Source organism: Sesamum indicum, linkage group LG4 (genome assembly GCF_026168435.1).
Source record: "Sesamum indicum cultivar Baizhima isolate 11 linkage group LG4, ASM2616843v1, whole genome shotgun sequence".
Lineage (NCBI taxonomy): Eukaryota > Viridiplantae > Streptophyta > Magnoliopsida > Lamiales > Pedaliaceae > Sesamum > Sesamum indicum.
Genome location: NC_142660.1, coordinates 16,016,364 through 16,038,347, shown reverse-complemented (window position 1 = coordinate 16,038,347; position 21,984 = coordinate 16,016,364). Strand labels below are relative to the sequence as shown.

At 32.1% G+C, this 21,984-nt stretch overlaps 2 protein-coding genes across 2 annotated transcripts; one reads left to right on the top strand and one right to left on the bottom strand.

The window, feature by feature from the left end:
- Positions 1-7,572: 7,572 nt before the first annotated feature.
- On the top strand, positions 7,573-9,241 carry LOC105160909 (putative acetyltransferase At3g50280). The gene has a single exon (XM_088879377.1). The coding sequence runs from the start codon at positions 7,706-7,708 to the stop codon at positions 9,146-9,148; it is 1,443 nt and encodes a 480-aa protein (XP_088735503.1). The 5' UTR covers positions 7,573-7,705; the 3' UTR covers positions 9,149-9,241.
- A 6,339-nt stretch (positions 9,242-15,580) lies between these two features.
- LOC105160908 (26S proteasome non-ATPase regulatory subunit 7 homolog A) lies at positions 15,581-21,256 on the bottom strand. The gene is made up of 10 exons (XM_011078428.3): positions 20,918-21,256; positions 19,814-19,906; positions 19,650-19,731; positions 18,125-18,221; positions 17,842-17,917; positions 17,641-17,699; positions 17,123-17,245; positions 16,890-16,947; positions 16,699-16,784; positions 15,581-16,042 (listed from the first exon to the last, which is right to left on the bottom strand). Exons 1-10 carry the CDS (start codon positions 21,102-21,104, stop codon positions 15,971-15,973), a joined length of 933 nt encoding a protein of 310 aa, XP_011076730.1. The 5' UTR covers positions 21,105-21,256; the 3' UTR covers positions 15,581-15,970.
- Between the last annotated feature and the right edge of the window lie 728 nt (positions 21,257-21,984).

Here is a 21,984-nt window from a genome sequence, read left to right as displayed (position 1 = left end):
TTGTCTTCACATGAAGTCCTCTTGCATCTAATCCCATAAAAGAAACTATATAAATAAATAAATAGCACAAGATGAGGCAAAAGTTTCTTTTTTAGTAAAAATGCAAACAACCCTCTTTGTGATATTGCAAATGAGCAAATTACTCTCTTATGAAAAAATGTATAGCGATTTACCTCCCTGTAATTTTTAAAATACAATAATTTACCTCTCTATGTTTTCCAAAATGAAACAATTTTACCTCCCTATATAAGGAGGTAAATTGCTTCATTTTAAAAAGTATAGAGAGGTAAATTGTTTCATTTTAAAAAGTATAGAGAGGTAAATTGCTATATTTTTTTTGTAGAAAGGTAATGTGCTCATTTTCAATATCACATAGGATAAATTGTTATTCACCCGTTTCTTCGTGTATATATATAATAAGCACAATCACTTTAATTAATATTGATATAAAAATTTAAATACTTCTCCAATATCTTTATTTGAAGCAATACATATACATACATACATTCACACAAAACAATGCCCACCACTGAAAATGCATTGACTAAAGTAGATTTCATCATTCTTTCCGAATCTAACTATCAAAACATTTTCATGGGATCGTCGACACTGCACTTAACCAAAATTTGTTTTGTCTTAGATTCGCACTAGATAACATGAACTTTATGCTTTTATTTCAGTTGTCTCTTCTCTTATATATATATTTCTTTCTTGTCAAGTGTTGGAATATGGCTATCATTGCCCTCGATATCATTACGGCAACAACTACTAGATGCTGTGCAATGCATTTCTCCAAGAAAAGGGGAACTCTAGCTATATATATATATACTTTAAAATATAATTTCCTAATTTTATTAATCTTTTGCATGCCCTAATCAATATTTTCTTTTTTTCTTTTTATTTGGGCTCTTGAAAAATATCCCACTATACATGAGGATGATGAATATTATTCACGCATGAATGTGTCCTTTCTTCTAAAAAATTGAAGAAGATGATGATTATGTTTTGATTCCTTCTGCTTTTGGCCCTTGAGCTTCTTCAAAACTCCTCCAATTTCACCAATGGAGCTTCGTTTGATTGATTTGGTTGAGATCTCACAATCGAAAAGTTGTGAGTTTGAATCTTATAAATGTGGGTGTGTATGCTTCTGTTTTGTTTCGTTTACATGTATTTATTGATTTGAATTATTGATGTATTGAATCAGCATTTAAATTTAAATGTATTAAATGATGTAATGAATCGCATAATATATATATATATATATAACCGCCTATACTTTCTTTCTTTCTTTAATTAAATGCTAAAAAAAATCATAACATCATTAAACATATAAAGCAATGTAATCAAATTATTGTGTAGTTTCTTATAAATTTATTTAAGGTACTACATCAACTAAAAAATATATTCATGTTTACATTTGCAATAATTCAAAAAGGTTCATACCAATGACTTCTTAGCATGATGGTTAAGATTGAGGTCTCATGAACTAGTTTAATGTCATTGATTTGAATCTCTATGGAGGCGTGGATATTTGTGTCACTTTAAATAAATTTATTATTTCATAATTCTTAATTATGTTAATGCATGTATTAATTGAATTGATATATTATTCAATTGCGCTTCATCTATTGAAACATTAATATAATCATATAAGTATCATTTTTATAAAACAAAAAAAAAAGAAAAGAAAAGAAAAAAAACAAAAATATCATTAGAAGTTTGATAAAAAAGATGTATAATACTTTTGATTTCTTTAAATTTTTGGACTATAGTTGCTCGTGCGATTCTAAACTCGGTAAGTGGGTAGTTTTTTAGGAATAATTATCCACTCCATAAAATCGAGTTATTTTGTCTAGATAGGGGTTAAACTGTTTTATTTTAAAAAATATGGGGGGTTAATTGTTATTTTTTTTTCATAAGGGGTAATTTGCTTATTTGCAATATGATAGGGAGCTAAATTGCATTAAACTCGAATATATTATATTGACACCTCCTGAGTTTAAATATTGTAATTAAAACAATACATCTCATATTCGGAGGCAAAAGTTTATACAAAACACTTCTTAAAAGTATATATATATATATTACACTAACACCCCTTAAAAATGTGAAGTAAAATTGATCTTACAAACTCAAATTTCCTATTCACGGACGTTTGTGTGCCTTTTTTTTTTTTTTTTTTTTTGTATTTTCTATATTATATGATATATACAGGCGTTTGTATGTAACTTTTTTTAATAAAATAAAATAAATAACGTACGTAATTTTCATACGTATGCATAATATGTACATATTAAATAAAATTAAAAATTAAAATCCAGTTGGTAGAAAGTGATGGAATTTTAACTAGCTAGCTATAATTCAGACAGCAGTTACTCGCAAAAATGAGGGATTTGAGTGGAAATGATGTTGAAGATGATGATGACGATGTGGTAGTCTCATTCATTTCTTAATTTTCTCATTCAGATAAGGAATCTGAGTTAGAATTGCCAATTAATGGTTTGTGATGAAGGGGTATCTGATATCCTCATGAAATGCTAAATGCTTGCTTGTTATCATGAGCTGTAAGGCTGTAATTCGATGGCAAGTATTTTCATGAAATCATGTTTCATCAGAGCATCTTCTGCCTTTCCAAACATGCCTTTGTCTGGCACTTTCGGATAAATTCTCCAAAATTTTACTCACAAGTATTTGTTTGTAGACAAATTATAATAAAAGGCAAATCAAATCGATGATATGGATATATAGCGGAATACTAACTTTATTATGAATTTTGGACAATTGAGTTACCAAGGTACTTACTTTGATATATATATTTTTAGTATAAGTTGGGGTCTAAGATCAGTTAATAAGATAAATTTTGGCGCCGTTTGTGGGTACGAGGACATGTGCCCCTCTCAAGTCTCTCATCTGGATATTAGTAAGCATCCCATATTGATTGCGAACGGGAAGTATGAGCGACTTATAAGTTCCAGGACCTCTCTCCCTAACGAGGTGCTTTTTCAAGATAAACGTTGAAGCTCGAACAAAATTAGAGTGAACAATATCTCGTATAACGGAGCATCAATCGAGTCACAAACCACATCATTTGGCGTTGTCTGTGGGGAAAGAGGTCATGTGCCCCTCCCAAACACCTCTTGAGTCACAAGCCGTATCAGTTACCAAAGACTAATTAATTAAAAATCCCTATTAAAAAATATTGAAGAGCCAAAGGAGCAAATGGACTTGTTATTAAGTAAAACCAAATAAATACGTATAGATTTGACTATATTAATCATACCAGCAATCGAGCAGTCGTGCTAAACCATATTAGTTAAATTATATTTCTATTTAACTATTCTTGCATTTTAAATGATTGGCTGCCCGCCGACAAATCAGAAAAGACGGTTACACTATCTAATTTTTGTCATTATTATTATACTGAGATTTCTCCAACCAGCTGGTAACCTTAAACATAAGAACTTCAGAGATTCCATGCACGACGACTCGAGAGGGGGAAGATTATTAGAGGAATGACAGCCAACTCATAGAATGTAAATAGTCGGCGCAATATTCAACTTCTGCTTCATTGTATGTATCTGCATGGGGATCCTCAATCTGCCTGACTAACATATATATATATATATATATATAGAGAGAGAGAGAGAGAGAGAGAGAGAGTTGCATGCAAATTAAATTAAACATAAGTACATTATAAACATGACCAACTTGCGTTTTATTTTAATTTGGTGGTGACTTTAGTTGAATTCTTCTAATGGCAGTACTAAATTGTGAAAACAGTAATTCTTGGATTCGGGAGATTATTCGATGGAATATTATCATTTTAGCCCAATAAATATAAGAATCGATCATTTTGGTTTCATACGAATATAATTTGACAATTTCTTCTTATAATCTTAAAATCCTGTAAGAAAAAAGCATTTTTATCTCATGTAACTTAGGGTCTTCCGACTTTTAAAATTATTGATTATGAAATTTTTAATTTTAGTCCAACACCTTTAAAAGATTAGCATGGTTGGTCCGATAGCGCACCTCTACATTAGATACTTAATTAATAGAAAGGTCACGTGGCCGTTAAGTGCATGTGACCAAAAGTGCTATTTTTTTAAAGTATGAGGGTCAAAAGTGAGAATTCTGTAATCAGTGAGATTAAAAGTGTAAAGGTCCTAACAGCCACATGCAAAGCCCGTGATATTTTTCGTTAAAATATCTAATAAAAATTCGCCATAAGACCAAAAGTACTATATTTTAAAAATTATGAAAGTAAATGCAAGAATTCGATAACTAATTGGACTAAAAGTAAAAATATCCTAAATTACAGAACAAAAAATATTATTTCTCTAATTTAGCACATTAAAACAAAAATGATAAAAAAAAATGTGCATGTGGCAATTGGCATGCAATTTTCCCCAATTCAAGGATGAAATTAAGATATTATTCGAGCTAGATTTTGGATATATATATATAGCTCTTTTTTGGAATATTGGATAACAAGTTTTGAGTTTTGCAATGTATGTATTGATTCTCTATTATCAATTTATTTGAGAGATTATTTTTGTTAACTTTTTAATTCATAAATCCAGGAAGCATACTTTTGGGAACATTAAGGTGCAAAAAAGCGTTTTTGTCCGAAAGTTTAAAACACTCTCACTAGATTGGATTTTTTATTTCAATTTGTATTGTATCTTTTAATTTATTTTTTATATACAGATCATATGTTTCTTTAATTTATTTTTTATATACAGATCATAGGTATGACATAACGTACGACATATTGATCGTGTATATATAAAATAAAATAGGAGATGTAATAAGAATTGTTATAAGAAATTCATCGATTTGCGACAGCACCCAAGATAATTTATATATTCTTATTAAAAAAATATTGATTTTGACATTGCGATTTAATATAAAACACAATCTCATTAATTAATTCAAATGTATTCATATTGCACACGAAAACTTATACAAAATTAAGAACACATATATTCTCCCTTCGATAATACAAGGATTCTAATTTAACACTGCTTTGTCATAATCGGTACATACTAAAAAAATAATTATTGTTAATGAAAAAAATTTAAGCAACACCCCTGTGATATTATAAATGTACAAATTAGCTTCCTATAAAAAATTAAATAGCAATTTATAATTTTTTATATTTTTTAAAATGCAGTAATTTACCTCCCATGTTTTTAAAATTGAAGCAATTTAATTAGCTCCTTAGACAGGAAGGTAAATCGCTTCATTTTAAAAAACACAGGGGTGTAAAACGTTATTCTTTGTATAAGAAAATAATTTGTTCATTTTTCAATCTCAGAGGGGGTGTAAATTGCATTAAACCCTATTATTAATGAAAGCAATTCTTGATTTTTCAAAGATTACCACAAAAACAGGATTAACTATTCCCTACGCTATAATTCATCACAGGTTAAAAATCATGATAAATTAATATTATCTACCACTTTCAAATAAAATTGATGTAAAAACTTAGTTTGACCCGATTAATTAATCAACATTCATCGTAGTTTTACCTATATTAAAAATACTTGCAATAACTTTTAGCTGTAGATCTAATGTTTTGACATCGCTTCTAAAAATAATTTACGCAATCATAATTAACTAATTAATACTTATCATAATTATTTATTTTTAATCATGATAATTAATCATAATAAAGATCTAACTCTTTTATCTTATATAAATTCTTAAACAGATCTTATATCAATATGATTGAAGGAATCACGCAAGTAGCTAGCCAGTGATCTTGTTTATGCATTGAGTAATCCAAGGAAAATCTTATAAGCTGACTAACAGTCTGCTGAATCTCCTGACTGAGATTTGCAGCAAAATCCCAAAGGATCCACCTTAATCTCATCAATTTAGATATACCCATGCAACCTGCTACTTCCCAACCCTCAAGAGATCCTCATCTTTACCCAACTTCGTTGTTTCCTTTTACCTAATTTTGACCTATTAGACGCTGAAGCAGAAGGCAATCTTGTAAGTTCATATCTCGTTTTTCGAAAAATATTGGTATAGCACGTGTTTAAGTTATTTAGTGCGAGCTTGAAGGCATTCTACCATTCAAAATGCTTTTAGTAAATTATCAATGATACGAGCAAGACTTGCAAAATATATATAAGGTTAGTGCTGGGCTAGAAGGGGTTCCAGCAAAAACGCTCCGATATTTAAGTTAGTTCCGATTCAAGATTTTAGTCAAAGAGAAAGCAATAGCTGGGGTGACAAAAGTTATACTTGATGGTAGAGTGCCCGTATTAATAAATGCTGATAGCATTGTACGATTTCACGTGCATTTTAAATTTAAACCTATGATCAACGATATTTTCAGTAGGAAGGAGGCTCGTCGGGAGTAACTTGACTAAGTCTAAAAGTATGACACTACAGTTAGCTTACAGGGAAAATGTAATCGGCTGGCCGACCTTTTGGCTCAAAATGCAGTTGCTAACATAGTTGACGAGTACTATGAATCTTGCCCGGCCGTTTTTGAAGGATATTTTGGAAAATGATATGTATTTTGAAACTAGTAGAATTATTTACACTCTTTGTATGAACTCTATTTCCAAACTTTAATCTATATATCTATTACGTTTGCTTTGGGGAGAAAAATATATATAAAAAAAAATATTGGAGAAATGGGAAGAACGAATTCTGTGAATTATTTTCTACCCTTATATTCATAGGACCTAACGAAGCGACCCGGACCTTGACCGTAACTATTGGTACGAGCAAATTGAAAGGCACTTGCGTCACATTAGAGGTGTATAATATTTGTCTAATTTTATATATATGAATTAATTGTTAAATTATTTTTTTTCTTCTGTAGTTTGGTTGTTAATTATTGATGAATATATATATTGACCGAATTTTTGAAATACTAATTTAATAATTATGTTATTATTATTATCTTTATAAAACCATAGGAATATAATGACAAAATTATACTTTTTAATCTCATAGTATAGAGGTTCAACACTTTTAGTCATATTTTTAAAATGGTTCAAAAATTAAAAAAAATCGAAGTATTTAGTCCTATGTTTTATAGAAATTTCAAAATAATTTAAAAAATTGAAAGACTCAATATATTTAATTCCACAAATTTCGTAAAGGAAAAGATTAAATATGTCAATTTTTTTAATTTTAAATTATTTTAAAGATCCCATCAAACAAAAAATTAAAAATATTAAACCCTTATTCTATGAATAAAAACTATAATTTTGTCGAATTATGTTTGAAAAATAAATGTGGATAGTTTCTTGTAATTGATTAACGCAAATCGATATAATGCGTGGTGATATTTTGTGATCCCCTGTACACATTTGATGTTCTTGCAAATTGCATAAAATTACTATTCCCTGTTTGTTGGCAAAAAAAATTACAAGGAGCCAAAGAGTCCACGTGCCCTCCAATCATATATATTTTGGACATCCCTTCAACGAAAATATTACACACAACATGTTCCCCACAGTCAACTCAACCCCAATCATCTGAATGACAACACGATCACACATTCCCCAAATGCATGAACCCTAACTCCTATATATACCCCCCACTCTCCCTCCCCATTCTCTCTCACTCTCACTCCTCATCACTTCCCCCTCTCCCCTCAAGTGAGACATCCCACTTCCCATAATCACCTCTCATTACCTTCAACGCTGATCTCATCATCATCAGCTTATCAACAATGGTTTCCAAATCTGTACCTGTGGTATCAAAGTTTACTGTTTTCCCTGATAAAGAATCCACCTTAGGAGAGCTGAAGCTCTCTGTTTCTGATCTCCCCATGCTCTCCTGCCACTACATTCAGAAAGGAATCTTGTTCACCAATCCACCATTTCCGATTTCTCAACTTGTTTCTTTGCTCAAAGGCAGCCTCTCTCAGACCTTGGCCCATTTCCCGCCTCTCGCCGGCCGCCTCGTCACTGATGCTGACGGCTACATTTATATCACCTGCAATGACGCCGGAGTCGATTTCATTCACGCTGATGGCTCCCACATCCACGTCGCCGATTTGTTGGGGTCGGCTGATGATGATGTGCCGGAAGCGGTGAAGGGCTGCTTCGCGTTTGACGAAACGGTGAGTTATGAAGGGCATTTCAGGCCTATTCTTGCCGTTCAGGTGACGGAGCTGGCTGATGGTATCTTTATTGGCTGCTCCGTCAACCACGCCGTAGTGGACGGGACTTCGTTCTGGAACTTCTTTAACACTTTTGCGGAGTTCAGCAGAGGGGTGACGAAGATTTCGCGGACCCCGGATTTCAGCCGTGATTCAGTTCTGATTTCTGCGGCAGTGCTCAAACTGCCGGACGGTGGCCCACAGGTTACCTTCTCCGGCGAGGCTCCGATAAGAGAGAGGATTTTCAAGTTCAGCAGAGAATCAATTCTGAAGCTCAAAGCCAAAGTTAATAACAGTAATTGGGAAGATAACGACGGGATTGACGTCGCTGAGCTAATGGGCAAGCACAGCAACGACACTTTGAAATTTCCGGACGGCAAGTTGACACCGTTAACCTGGCTGAGAAATGCCATTTCCAGGGAGACGAGCCATACAAACCCAACGGTCGAGATCTCATCCTTCCAGTCACTCTGCGCGCTGCTGTGGCGCGGCATCACACGCGCGAGGAAGTTACCAGCCTCGAAAACGACGACGTTCAGGATGGCTATTAATTGCCGCCACAGGCTGGAGCCGAAGCTTGACCCATTGTACTTCGGAAACGCGATACAGAGCATCCCTACATACGCATTGGCTGGCGACGTGCTGGCTAAGAGCCTACGGTGGTGCGCGGAGCAGCTGAACACAAGCGTGGCGGCGCACGGTAACGGTGCAGTGAGGGAATACATAGAGGATTGGGAGCGGGACCCACGGTGCTTCCCATTGGGGAATTTTGATGGCGCGATGATCACTATGGGTAGCTCTCCGAGGTTCCCAATGTTCGAGAACGATTTCGGGTGGGGCCGACCCGTTGCAGTTCGGAGCGGGCAGGCTAATAAATTTGACGGCAAGATTTCCGCGTTTCCGGGTAGGGAAGGAGGCGGGTGTGTTGATCTTGAGGTGATCTTGGCGCCCGAAACTATGGCGGGTCTAGAGTCCGACCCGGAATTCATGCAATATGTGTCCGTTTATTAGTTAATTAAAAGCATGTATCTAATATAATATTGGGTGTTTAATTTGAGTCCAATAGTGAAGGAGAGTTTGATATAAAGATTCTGGTTTGACGAAGTTGCATTTCTCATTTTCTATTGTATTTTTATTATATTATCTACATGTGTTTATGCGTATAAAATTTAGGTAGTATGTGAATTATTTTTTCTTTTTTAGGGCAAAATTGAAGATTTTACATATTATAATAATTCAAAAAATGTGTAACAATAGAAGACTAAGTATGGTATATTTCATGTATGCGTATAATTTTTTAAAAAATAAAATACTTATATAAATTGTCTTATTAATTTTTGTAGAATAGAAAAGTACCTAGAAGAATATATTCTTATTTTGATTTATAAATTAATATTGAAAAAAAAAAAATAATGTGCGAGAAACCAAAAAATTTTAAACATAAATGACAGTTCAAAATTAAGTGAGAGATCAAAAAAATATTTTGATTTAATAATACAACGAGTCAAAACTCGATGTGTTTGAAAATAGTTTTTTTATTAAATTAATAATTTATTATCAAAATGCAATTGAATTAAATAAAATAAAGAGAAGAGATGGATTAAAAAAATCATATATAAAGAAAAATATGGATGCCGAAAAATAAGTAGGGGAGAAGTAGTAACTTAAATGTGAAAGTGAAAAAATAAAATAAATAAATAAATTTTAAAATAAAAATAAAAATGACAAACTAAAAAACTATAGGACATAAAAACCACCTTTTCAATTATATATAATATAGATATAGATTACGATATTGCATCAATCAGGCATTCAGATCCTCAACACAATTATGTTGAGCCCTCAACACAATTATTAACTTCCCCCCATAATTTAGCAAAACTCCAAAATTACTGGATGTATTGTTGGATATAGACATGACTCGAACACGGCCTCCGCGTATAAAATAAAAAAGAAAAAATAGGACACAGTGTCGGACACACCTATTGGTATGTCTAACACGTTTTGGACACATTAGGATTTTTTTTGTAATTTTAAAAAATTTTGGATGTCTTAAAAAGAAGTGTTTATGAGTTGACTTTGCTGATGTAAGAATATTATATGCATAAAATAATTGAAATACCAAACAAATTGCACTTGAAAGCAAGAATGATCCAGATAAGGTATCAAGAATGTCCAAATCAATTGTTCTTATATAGCCCACTAAAATTGGATGGTGACTCAATTTTGCACGAGCTGATTTCTCCTCAATTTGGAAAAATCGATGTATGTATGTGTAAAAATATTTAAATAATTAAATAATTAAATATGACTTTGGGTAAGAATTATGCATTTGAGAGAAAAACAAAAGAGAAAAATATAATGTTTTGAGATTATAGTAAATAATTTTAAAAGATAAAATAAAAAATTTGAATAGATGAGAATAAAAAACAATAATTAAATAAATACAAATGGGTTACTAAAAACTTATTTTATTTTATTTTTTTAATTGGAAATCGTGGACGGGAAGATGAAAGTTGAAGAGCGCAACCTTGTTTTAGTGATTAGGAAAAGAGTATAGATACTCAATTTGGGTACATCTATGTATACTATTATTAAAAATGGGTAAAAATACAATTTTAGTCCTATAATTTATGGAGATTGGTAATTTTTCTTCTGAATAAATTAATTTTTATAATTTAATTCTGTAATTTTAAAAGTTTGTCAAATTTCATTCTTTTTCGATCAATTTAGCCAAAAAATTGCATGTGACTTGCACATATGATGCAATTAAAAAGCAATTTTATTTCTGTAACTTAGAGAGCGTGGACATTTTGAGTCCTAAAACTTGAAATAGTTGGTATTTTTGGTCCTGCATGAATTTATTTACAGGACTAAAATTGCAAATAATTTGCAATTTTCAATCAAATTGGCCGAAAAAAGACTAAAATTTTTAAAATTATAAAGTTATAGGACTAAATGTGAAGATTAATTTATACAGGACTAAAAATGCTATTCCCTAAATTATAGGACTAAAATTATAATTTTTCCTTAAAAATATGATAGCAGAGTAATTAATTTGAATATTAAAATATCTATTAACAAAAATATCTCTAAACATACTTATTTATTTACATGATATCCATTTTTAAAATTAATTAACTCTCTCAATAATTTTGTATAATGCTATTTCCTTTAATTTGTCAAATTTGGTCAATTATTTATTTATTTTAATTAGATAAAAAAGTATAACAAAATTTTAAATTATGTGTATATACCAATCGATGGTTACTATAAATTTATTTCTTAATTTAATTATGATATAAGGTATGTGCTTAATACCTTTTTCTCAAATACATAGATATTAGTTTTTTTGGACATAGGCACTTTTAGACATTAACTTAAAAGGCAAAAGTTTTTGGGTCAGTTTTAACATTATCTTTAAAAGTAATGGAAATAATGACAAAATCAATAAATTTTGGGACAGATGGGAATAAACAATTTGGGTACTGTGGTCGGAGTATTTCCGTTAAAGAAGTTGGTGTTGATTGACATTTTTTCATTGCCACGAGTTATTATATCATTTAATATATTTAATTTATATATTGAGTTAATATATTAATAATTTAAATTAATAAATATATTTTTATAAAACAAAAAATACTATAAAAATAAATATATACCCACTTTTATGAAATTCGAGCTCACAACATTTTTGTTGTGTGATCTCAATATTTAATACAGCTTGACTTTTACTAATTCAAGAATATAAATTGTCCGCCACTCTCTATATAGGTTGGTGTAATGATTAAGGCACTAATCATCTATTATATTCCAATATTAGTGAGAAAGAAGACGAGAAGGATAAGGATGAATTTCAGCTCAGAACGTTTTCACCTAAATATTTATGAGCCCACGCACTTCAAAAATTATTAGGGACATGTGCCGGACACGGCATTACGTGTTCCAAAATATAAAATAAAAAAAAAGAACACAATATCTGGCACATTTTGAAACACGTTTAGAGTTTCTTTGTAATTTAAAAAATTTGGAGCTAAGACGGTATAAAAAAGAAAAAAATAATAAGCCCCTACTTTATGTTTTATTATTATCTTGATATTTTTATATTTCATATACACTTTAATTTTATAAAAATTAATAATATATAAAATAAATATATATAGTTATGTATTGCCATGTCGTATCCTAATTTTTTTTAGAATTTTCTACATAATTGTGTCAGTATCGTGTCGTATCCATATCGCAGTGTTTATGTCCATACATCATAGCATCTAAGTAATATTTATCGCATGTAATTATACTGATAAAAAGAACTTTATATATTCCTTTTGAGTTTATGAAAAAAGATTGATAAAATAGTAGGTAGTGATGTGGGAATATTTTATCTAGTTTTTCAAAGACCTTCCAGTGGTTATATTTATTAATTAGATAATATCTTATCAAGGTCGCTTTTCAAAGACTTTCTTGAGTTTACATCTTATCAAGGTCTCCAATAAAGACTTTATTTATAATACAATCCAGGCCAAGTATTAAAGGTTTAATACAAAATTATCATCTCAATAACAGAAACCTTAAAGATCTCTAAAAACCCTAATACGTATGAACCTCCAAAAGTCTATGTAAAATCGTACAATTAGGTTCCCTTATAAATATTAGCCCTCATGACATGTATAAGTGTAGGCTCCCTACTCTTTTTAATTTTATTTATTATCTACTCTAATTATGGACTAACTTAAGTATCGAAATATCATGAATATGACATCTCTAACGCGGTTCTGACAACTGCGTGTTCTATAGGTATTGTATGAAAATTTAAGGCAAGCCCATTTAAGTTGGAGTAGCAATTCTTCAAATAAAAGTTGCCCTAGCTATATTTTTTTGGAACAATAGGTAGAAAATTCATTATTGCATTTACATATTGTATATTTCTATGTAAACGTGACCCGATAATTGTAATATTCTGACGAAAAACTTCTCTTGTCCGCCGTTGAATTTCAAATGATTTTTTAAGAGTTTATTGGAAATTATATATGAGTGAAAAATTATATCCAAAATAACTTTCACATAGTTTAGGAGTGATTATTTATACTCCAAATTACTAGCTCTAGCCCAAAGATTACTAAAAAAAATGATTATAATTGACTATAATTTTAATAATATGGATTAAAAACTGTGGTAAAATTTTTTTATTTATCACTGTTAAATAAATAATATTGAATAAATTGCATAACATAGAAAAAAACTCATGTAATAAACTTGAATCAGTATTTAAAAATAGTAGAAAAATTGATGGTTATATCACTATTGCAGTACTGAGGATGGAGGGCCTCACCTGAAAAGTCTGTCCGTGATCTACAACTCCATTGTAACTTGTGTCCAGAAGCACGACACTGACAGCCTCCAAATTCAATGCAAGCCATTTATTTCATCACATATAGATTCATTTCCATTTCAAAATTCTGTAACCAAACATTGCATCTAGAATTTGCTTTCATTTTCGTCCAAATTGATGGATTTTAAAGCAAAATTTTTTAATTCTTTGTTATATTTTCTTTCATTTGTTTGAGTGGTTCATATTAGATAGGATCTCATAATTCTTTATCTCTATTTTTAAATTGTATTTTATTGAATTTTTTGAGAGATTTTAAATCTTTTTTATGTGGAGTTATTGAGAATTAGTTTTTAAATTCTTTGTTCAAATTTAAATTCTTTCGCGCACAAGAAAAGGTTATATTTGAATTAATGGATTTAAAGTTATGGATTTTAAATTCCCAGTACTAAATCTTTTGAATTTATTTGAATAACTCCAAATTTGAACTACATATTGTTGAATATTAATATGTAATTCTAAATTCAATAGAAAAGATATTACTTTTATTAAGGGTAAATTACATCAACATTTCTTGAAATTAGGTCAAATTACAGAAGCACTCCAATGTCTTTTGTAAAATTACGGCTACATCTCATAGGGGTTGTTAGTGTAATGTTTTTTAGGGTTGTTTCAGAAATGTTCAAGTCTACCAGTCTGTTAGGATGCCTCAGCTGCATACATCACTGCACTTCCACTTGACACCTATCGTAATGATAAACGGCTCGAGTAAACTCTGTATTTAAATAGGGAATATAGTTATAATTACAACATAAACTAAAGGAGTGTAGTTGTAATTTTACAAAACAACAAAAAATATTTGTGTATTTTGCTCAAGTTTCAGGAATATTAATTGACCCTTTTAGAAACGACTAATTACTACGGTTACAAGTGAAAAATGAGGCAAACGCTAAGCTACAGCTGTGGAACAACTATTAATCATTATCTCTACAAGTGAGATGAAAACATTAACAATTAAAAATCATAGTAAATATTTAATTATAGTTAAAATAATAGCTAATATTAATTAACTGGTGGTCGAAATTCTATTTTCTATATCAAATGTGTTTAACCAAGCTAGATAATATTTATTTACTATAATTTTGAAGTTTAGTCATTTACAATGAGCAGAGTAATTCTTTTTCTTTTTTGCAGTAATTTAAATTATATTTTATCGAATTTTGATATAAATTTGAACTATATTTGCTTCACATTGGTAAATTTCAAAGTGTTCTAATATAGAATTATTTGAATTATTACTTTTTAAATATTTTTTTTCAAATTAAAATCCATCAATTTCAATATTGTAAAACATCTTTTGATCAAATTACCATTTTACCTGTGAATGATATCATCCCCTCACAGACTTATCCCATCCTGTCCAAATAATCAGTCTCACTCTATGGATTATCATGTTTTGTGCCCTACCTTCCAAATAATATTAATCATTATTGCACACACTTCCCATCATATCGAAGAAAAGGGGGCAATCATATCAGTTCTAAATTTCTAATGCATCGGATCTCATCAAAATTCTAAAATTAAATGCATGTAAACGACATATCAGATGACAATTCTCTGACACACATTTCTCTTAGGCTTCACTCAATAGTTAGTGCATTTGTTACTACATTCGGGCGCTCGATGCTTGTGCTTTTAGATAAAATAAATGTAACTTTTTATAACTATTTAAATGTATATATTGAAATTTATAGTGAATAAATGAAAGGATAAATTTAAATAAAATAGAATATTATAATTGAAAAAAGAAAATTAGAAGAGAAAAAAAAGCACCAAAATTTTAAAGATTAAGGAGGTGAAACGAGAGAGGAGAGAGGGCTACGTTTGAGAAAATTGAAGAGAAGTGAGAAAAAAAGAAAGCAGTAAAACTTCAGGACACTGTCCGGTTTCATTCATCAGTGGGCGATGTAATTATAGAAGAGCAGGTGGATCTGAAAGGGTTAATATACTGTAAACCCAGAGAAGGCAAATCTCGAACTAAATACACTTTCCAAGTTGGGAGCAGACTGATGGAATTTAGATTGGGGGTTAAGAAGTAGTGATCACAAAGGAAGTGATGCAATCGAATTTTGAGTACATTAATCACAGGAGAAAGAAGACATAATCTAATCAAGAACATTCCGTCTATCGTTGAAGCCCGTCTTTTCCATGAACCAGAATTCATATCTAATTCAGACAGAAGTAATTCCTATTCAAGTACAGCTGGAAAAAGTGATACGGTCCATATGAATCCCAGCTGAAGTTTTGATAGCCGATGATTTTCCAGTGTTGAGCTATCCAAAGGAAGAAATATTGGAAGAAATCAATGAGGAGCGTCAGGACTTGATCACAGCATCAGACGATCTTCCTTTCCAGCATTGCCAAAAGTCCGAGTTCGAAATCACCTTCCATCATGAGATTGGAATATCACATGGAAGCAAACATTTCCAATAAAATTTTCGTCTTTAGCTACCAGCAGCAGTAGGCACCGCAACCGGCTTGGAATCTTCTGCCTTCTCATGTTCTTTGTTAAGCATCTGATATTGTTGTCAAAGACGCCAAACCCACAGATTCAGAAAAATTTGTACAGTAAGTCGACTGATTGCAAATACATCATTTAATCACAAAATTACAGTGCATATCCCGAAAGCCATGTTGATAGAGTATATGCCACTATGCTTGCAAAATTGTAATGGAGTGACCATAAATCTAATGCATGCCTAGTCAACTCAAGGACACAAGATAATAAAAGCTCTATTATGACTGACTGCTCATGCAGCAGCATACACCACAATGTGCCATCATTTTGCAATTTTCCTGAATCATAATGTTCATTCATTTTGCCGAATGCTAACAAAAAATTCCAAAACCTGCTTTTAAGCTACAATCCCCTACCAGATATGTTAAAAAGATAAAGAACTTCAATATTACTTTCACACACGTCTTTCACCATATAAGAATAAGAAAAATAATTTAATGCAACTCCTTGCCATATTGCTTGTCAATTGTTTTTGTCATAGAGCCATGTATAAGATTCGTGCTTGACTATAAACCAACAATAACCACCATCTATTTACAAGTCTAGCCAGGAAAGTCTCTGGATCAGTATCACTAGGATCACAGAAGATCTAAATGATTCTGAAGTTACTCCTTTTAGAAACAAGAGGAACAAGAAAACACAAGAAAATCTTACCTTATTATTGATCAAATTATGGAGAGCAATCACACTTCTAATGAGGGATGACAGATATATGACCAACATCATATCATTTGTTTTCACTGTACAGGAGGTAGATAATAATTTTATCAAAGAGAAGCCTAAACGCTGATAAAGTTGATTACTAAAGCAAATAACAACCAACATTTAATTTTGAGCTGATTTACCTGCAAAAGCTTTAACAAGTTCGGATACATTCAAGTTTGGGAGTAGGTTGAACACATCCTGAAAGAAGCCAGCTAATATTTCAGCATCGAGTGCAAAATAATTTCTGTTATTTATTGAGAACTATATCTCATGAACAGATAATGATTTATCAAGAATAACAACCACAAGGAAACATGATTCCTAATGATATAATTAAGGTTAAATTACTACTAATAGACATGAAAAATGATACCTGGAGATGGTAGAGGATTTCATGATTTAAGGGGAGCTTCCCATCAATAACCAGGTCAAGATAACTCCTAATCTCTTTTAGTCGTGCATCCAATCCTTTCAAAGCAGCCAGTTTTCCAGTCACCTAAGGCAAATCAAGAAAATAAGTTTATTATTCTTCATCAGTACACAGTTTTCATTGAAGGGACATCAGTACACAGTTGGTAGCATAGAATCTACTTTTATGCACCTCCTATTTAATTTATCTACTTTATCGGATATTCAAACTAAGACTCCACTCCCTAAAATGAAAATATTTTTTTTCCGAAGAATACCTCACATAAAATAGTATGACTTGCCATTTCTCAGGGCAATATTGTTAACATATGTGGCAAACTCGGTAATGTTAACATATGACAAATGCTCAAACATATGGCAGATTCAAATCTCCATGCTGAGTGAAACTATATAACTTAAGATGGGATAGCAGGCCCAATAATCATCTGTACACTTTAAAGGGGTGAAGATGTAAGAAGGAACCTCCGTTGCAAGGGTGCTGACAGTCGTGTCCTTCACATCCCTTAGCAAGTGTTCAACTCCTATAATAAACAGGATTAACCAGAATTATAAGTTTCTATAGAAGAGAAACAAACAGAGAACCCAAAAAATTGATGTAAACACAATATTCATTGGATAAACAACAAAAGCAAGCACCAACGCAAATTCCCGTGCAAAGCATACCTATTTCTTCAACTTCATGAGCAGCAATTTCTGAAGGAACATGCACAAATACTTTCTGGCTTTTCTGAGTTGCATTCTGCAAATTCATTCAAAATGTTAGACAATATCTTCTTATAGTGGGTTCTGCTGAAGTAGTATTCAGGGTGTTCCTCTTCACAGTACATACACGTGAAAAAAAAGAAAGAAAACATAGTTACCATTGAGCAAGTAGAATTTCAAAGACAAGGTGACAAGAATAGGACGTGTTACATAAATAAGACTCAACAATATAATCTTATCATACCTCTTTAACCTCCTCAACAGCGTAATATGCTTTCGTGGGTATACCAAGCTCTTTTGGCTGGACATCAATAATGACCAGCACCGGAGTTGGAACATAACTGCAATAGCATGAAAGATTGAATTGTCATGGTTTGACGAAATGCTGTTAGATGATAACTCAATTAGACATAATTCGCAAAAGAAACTAGAAGGAGCAGGGAGGTTAAAGAAAGGCATTGGTTGTGGTATCAGAAGGACATGACATGCTCAGAATTGGAACTGTACAAATGTTACTCAAAGTGTGGCCAGTTCCAGAAAATATGAATAACCTATCAAGCAGATGGCAACAGTGAGAAAGAAGGGACAACTTCTCACTTGGACATGTCTTGAGCACAAAAAGAAGTAGAAAAAGAAAGGAAAAAAAAATAATATTATAGTCAAAAGACTAGGACAAGAACTGATGACAAATACAAAAAGCAATTGAATCGTTGAAACCAACCCATGACATTTCCAGAGATCGATAAGCTCCAAAATATTATAGAATATTGTTTATTTGGAAATAACAATTCATCGAGAAGAAACGAAGCAATCCATGTGAAGATTTCATTTGTTTCTAACCTAGGATGCTAAGATACAGTGCCTATATATTTCTAGAGAATACACAATATTTCCATCAATAACTCAGCTTGAGATGATGCCTGAATTTCACTAAGATGTCTCAAAACCATCTCCCCATCAATCCTATCAAAAGTAAAATTCAATTATGTACTAGTGATCCTTTTAAGAAACAAGGAACCTACTGAAACCACTCAGAGGACAATAATGATCAAATAGGATCGCTCAACAAATCACTTCTACTCCAAGGACAGACGATATTGTTGGTTCTAATGCATATGACCCGGCAGTCTGAGATTCCTCAAGTGTTAAATTTATATAAGGACAAGCAAACAACTTTCCACAGAAACATCTGCTCAAGCATGAAAAAAATTCAGGACAGAGACCTCATAGTTGTCTAGGAACACAAGTGATTTCAGAAAGTGATAATTGCTTCAGGATGGTAAAGGAATAATAAAGATCTTAAATAATGTGAACATAATATGAAACCACTGGGTACAACATAATGGAAAAGTCAAAACTCTTCATAATCAAGTCTTCCATTTAGATATACATCATCTTTTGTACTTAATTCTGTCTCTCAATGATGGCATACCAACAGAAATCCAGTATTTCCACTTCTATGCTATTAGCATTGTTCATTAAATAAACTTCAAGGGACCTATCCTCATGAAGAAGGCAACAATCTTAATATTTCAAATACAAAGGAATGTGGAAACATGAAAACAACACCAGTTCAGTAATGATCAAGTAAACCCTCACAATAAGCTCCATATTACAGAATGCTTGACAGGAAACTTTTAAAATGAACTGCATGTGATTCCGGAACAAGGACAAAAGTAGCACTTGTCCGCTTAAAGAAACACATCCAATCAATTCCCACGGACAGATGAAAAAGAAATTTCTTTTCTTTATGAAGACAGAGATCTTACTCATTGAAAAGTCCATGAATATTTAGGTCGTTCTCCCTCAGTTTTGGACCAGTGCTATACCACCCCACGACATGCTCCTTCGCTGACACAATTTATACACATCAAATTATACCCGAACTTCGATCAATATTTAGTCAGAATCTAGTCTGCAGAAAATTGCAAACCATTTATTCTTCTGAACATGGAGAACATCGCTTCGTGGTAGTTATGATCGAGAAACCAGATACTTGGATCCTTATCATCTTCTTCAAAAGGCACTGCTTACACCAGGCAAATATGTTAGAGAAAGCACAATCTATGCATCTCATAAACAACTAGAGATTCAAGAGTTGAAAGACACATTTCCAAAAGGTCCAAAAAGAAAAAATAATGCAATAATTAATAGAATAAGAAATCTCAAGATGAAATACGTTATTAAATTTGGTCATGCCTTCCAAAAAATTATTATTTCATAGCATTGCTTGAAGCAAATGAACATATATCAACAAGGTGTTACAAAATTACCAAACTTCTGAAGCACACTTAGAACAAGGTACTTATATCATAACCATAGATGAACCACTACAAATTTCTATAAAAAAAAACACTCATGTATAGACATAGAAGGTGAAAAGCAATCCACAGGAGAAGTTTCCAAATGAAAGAGAACTCACTGAAGTACTCAAGAACAAGGTCTCAATTATAATTTGCTGCATGCCATTGGGTTAAATTGGATTAATTAGTAAATTGATTCTATCTTGTTGAAATAGACACGTAAAAGGGAGGCCAAAAGGCCGAGTTCTTAAGGAAATGCGCCTACTGATGCAAAACATATAGCACCAACATATTAAGAATTTCAGTTCCAGGCTTTTATCTGTGTAAAGTGAAGCAAACTCCACTTTTTTGCTAGTTCTGAAAAATTATTTGTAAATAGAATCCAACATTTAGCTGAGTGAACTACGAATTTCTTAGTATGAACATTACAATAAACACGAACGGTACTCATTCGCTCATAAATATTGCTCATTCCATAATTATTACACCCTAAAAGTAAACGACAAAGACTATAATTGCTACTGCCGAAATTCATTCCCTCCTAGACCATCCAATAAAAACCAATCGAATTCCGTCCCTAAAAGATCCAAAACAAGGGCTTTACATGAGAAACTCTTAACACGAAATTGTAGAGTCACTCCACATATAATTAGATACAATGAACTCTAAAACTCTAGAATATACCAAAAAAAACCCTCAAAAAATGGAGAAATGATCAGATCTGAAATACTGACCAGCATAGCTGTTGGTAACGTCAACGGTACCCTTAAAGGAAGTTCCCAGAAGCACACCCACGACGCGCTTTCTGGTGTCACGCGCCACCCGATTATAGTGGTCGACGATGCTCAGCAGTACAAGCGGGTGCACCACCACCTTCTCGATCGGCCGCGAGGATATCTGCTGCGACTTTATCACGTCCATTTTCCTTCCAATTCTTGTGTTTTCCTCTCGTTTTCTTATTCCTTTCTGGGGTTTTCGGGGATTTTAGTTTCAATTTCTTGGGCGGAAAGGGAAATTAAATTCTGATATTTGGTATTTTTCTGTTTATATATCTTTTTGAACTTCAATTTCAGCAATTAGAGTTGAGAAAGCAGCAGTCTTTTTGCTCTGTATTTCACAAAATCCTTGGAAGAATTTTGCTAAGCCCAATAGGCCCAGTTCCAGAATAGGCCATCTAAGACTCCACATACATGAACGCGTCAGCTCCAGGTCAGAATTCCAACAGTTGTCTTCCAGTGACTTAACTACATAAAAAAATCAACCACAACGTGCATCCGCATTGTGAATGCAGTAACAGTCGACCTTGATCACTAAACTACGGTAATTGGTCGGACATATAACTCAATTACCAGTTGAATATGTTCATTATACTTACAGTTAGCATGTATTTTGCAGTCTGAGTGTTCAAAAAGTTTGATTCCTTTTCAGCTGCGTATATCATATTGCTTATAAATTCGGCTTGATCCATCCTGTGATTTCTGACTGTCGAGCATCAGAAGGTAAATACAACGCATAATTGGTGATGAAGTTCATCAGTAATTCCGTACCTCAAAGGAAGAATGATATGAAATTTGTTTGGAATAATCATTAAAGTTTGAGGAAAACAATAACACAATGCAAAATGCTTCTGCAATTTTAGGAAGTTCATCAGTACCTCAAGGAAGAAAGAATTGTGAAGAGGGAAAGCTAATAACTGAACTGCTTTTTTCTTGGTTTCTTGTTGCTGTCAATCTTTAGTACAAACTAAAAAAAAGTGGTGATTTGGTCTAACTGAAGGACAAGGATTGAGGGTAGAGGCTCC

Bases quoted from the DNA above. Each gene is read 5' to 3' on its own strand.
- LOC105160909 (XM_088879377.1), top strand. From the start codon at position 7,706: ATGGTTTCCAAATCTGTACCTGTGGTATCAAAGTTTACTGTTTTCCCT.
- LOC105160908 (XM_011078428.3), bottom strand. From the start codon at position 21,104: ATGGACGTGATAAAGTCGCAGCAGATATCCTCGCGGCCGATCGAGAAG. The intron at 16,948-17,122 runs GTATCATTTTTC...GGCTTCTTTCAG, and splicing joins AAATCCTCTACCATCTCCAG to GATGTGTTCAACCTACTCCC. The intron at 16,785-16,889 runs GTAAATCAGCTC...CCTCCTGTACAG, and splicing joins ACTTGTTAAAGCTTTTGCAG to TGAAAACAAATGATATGATG.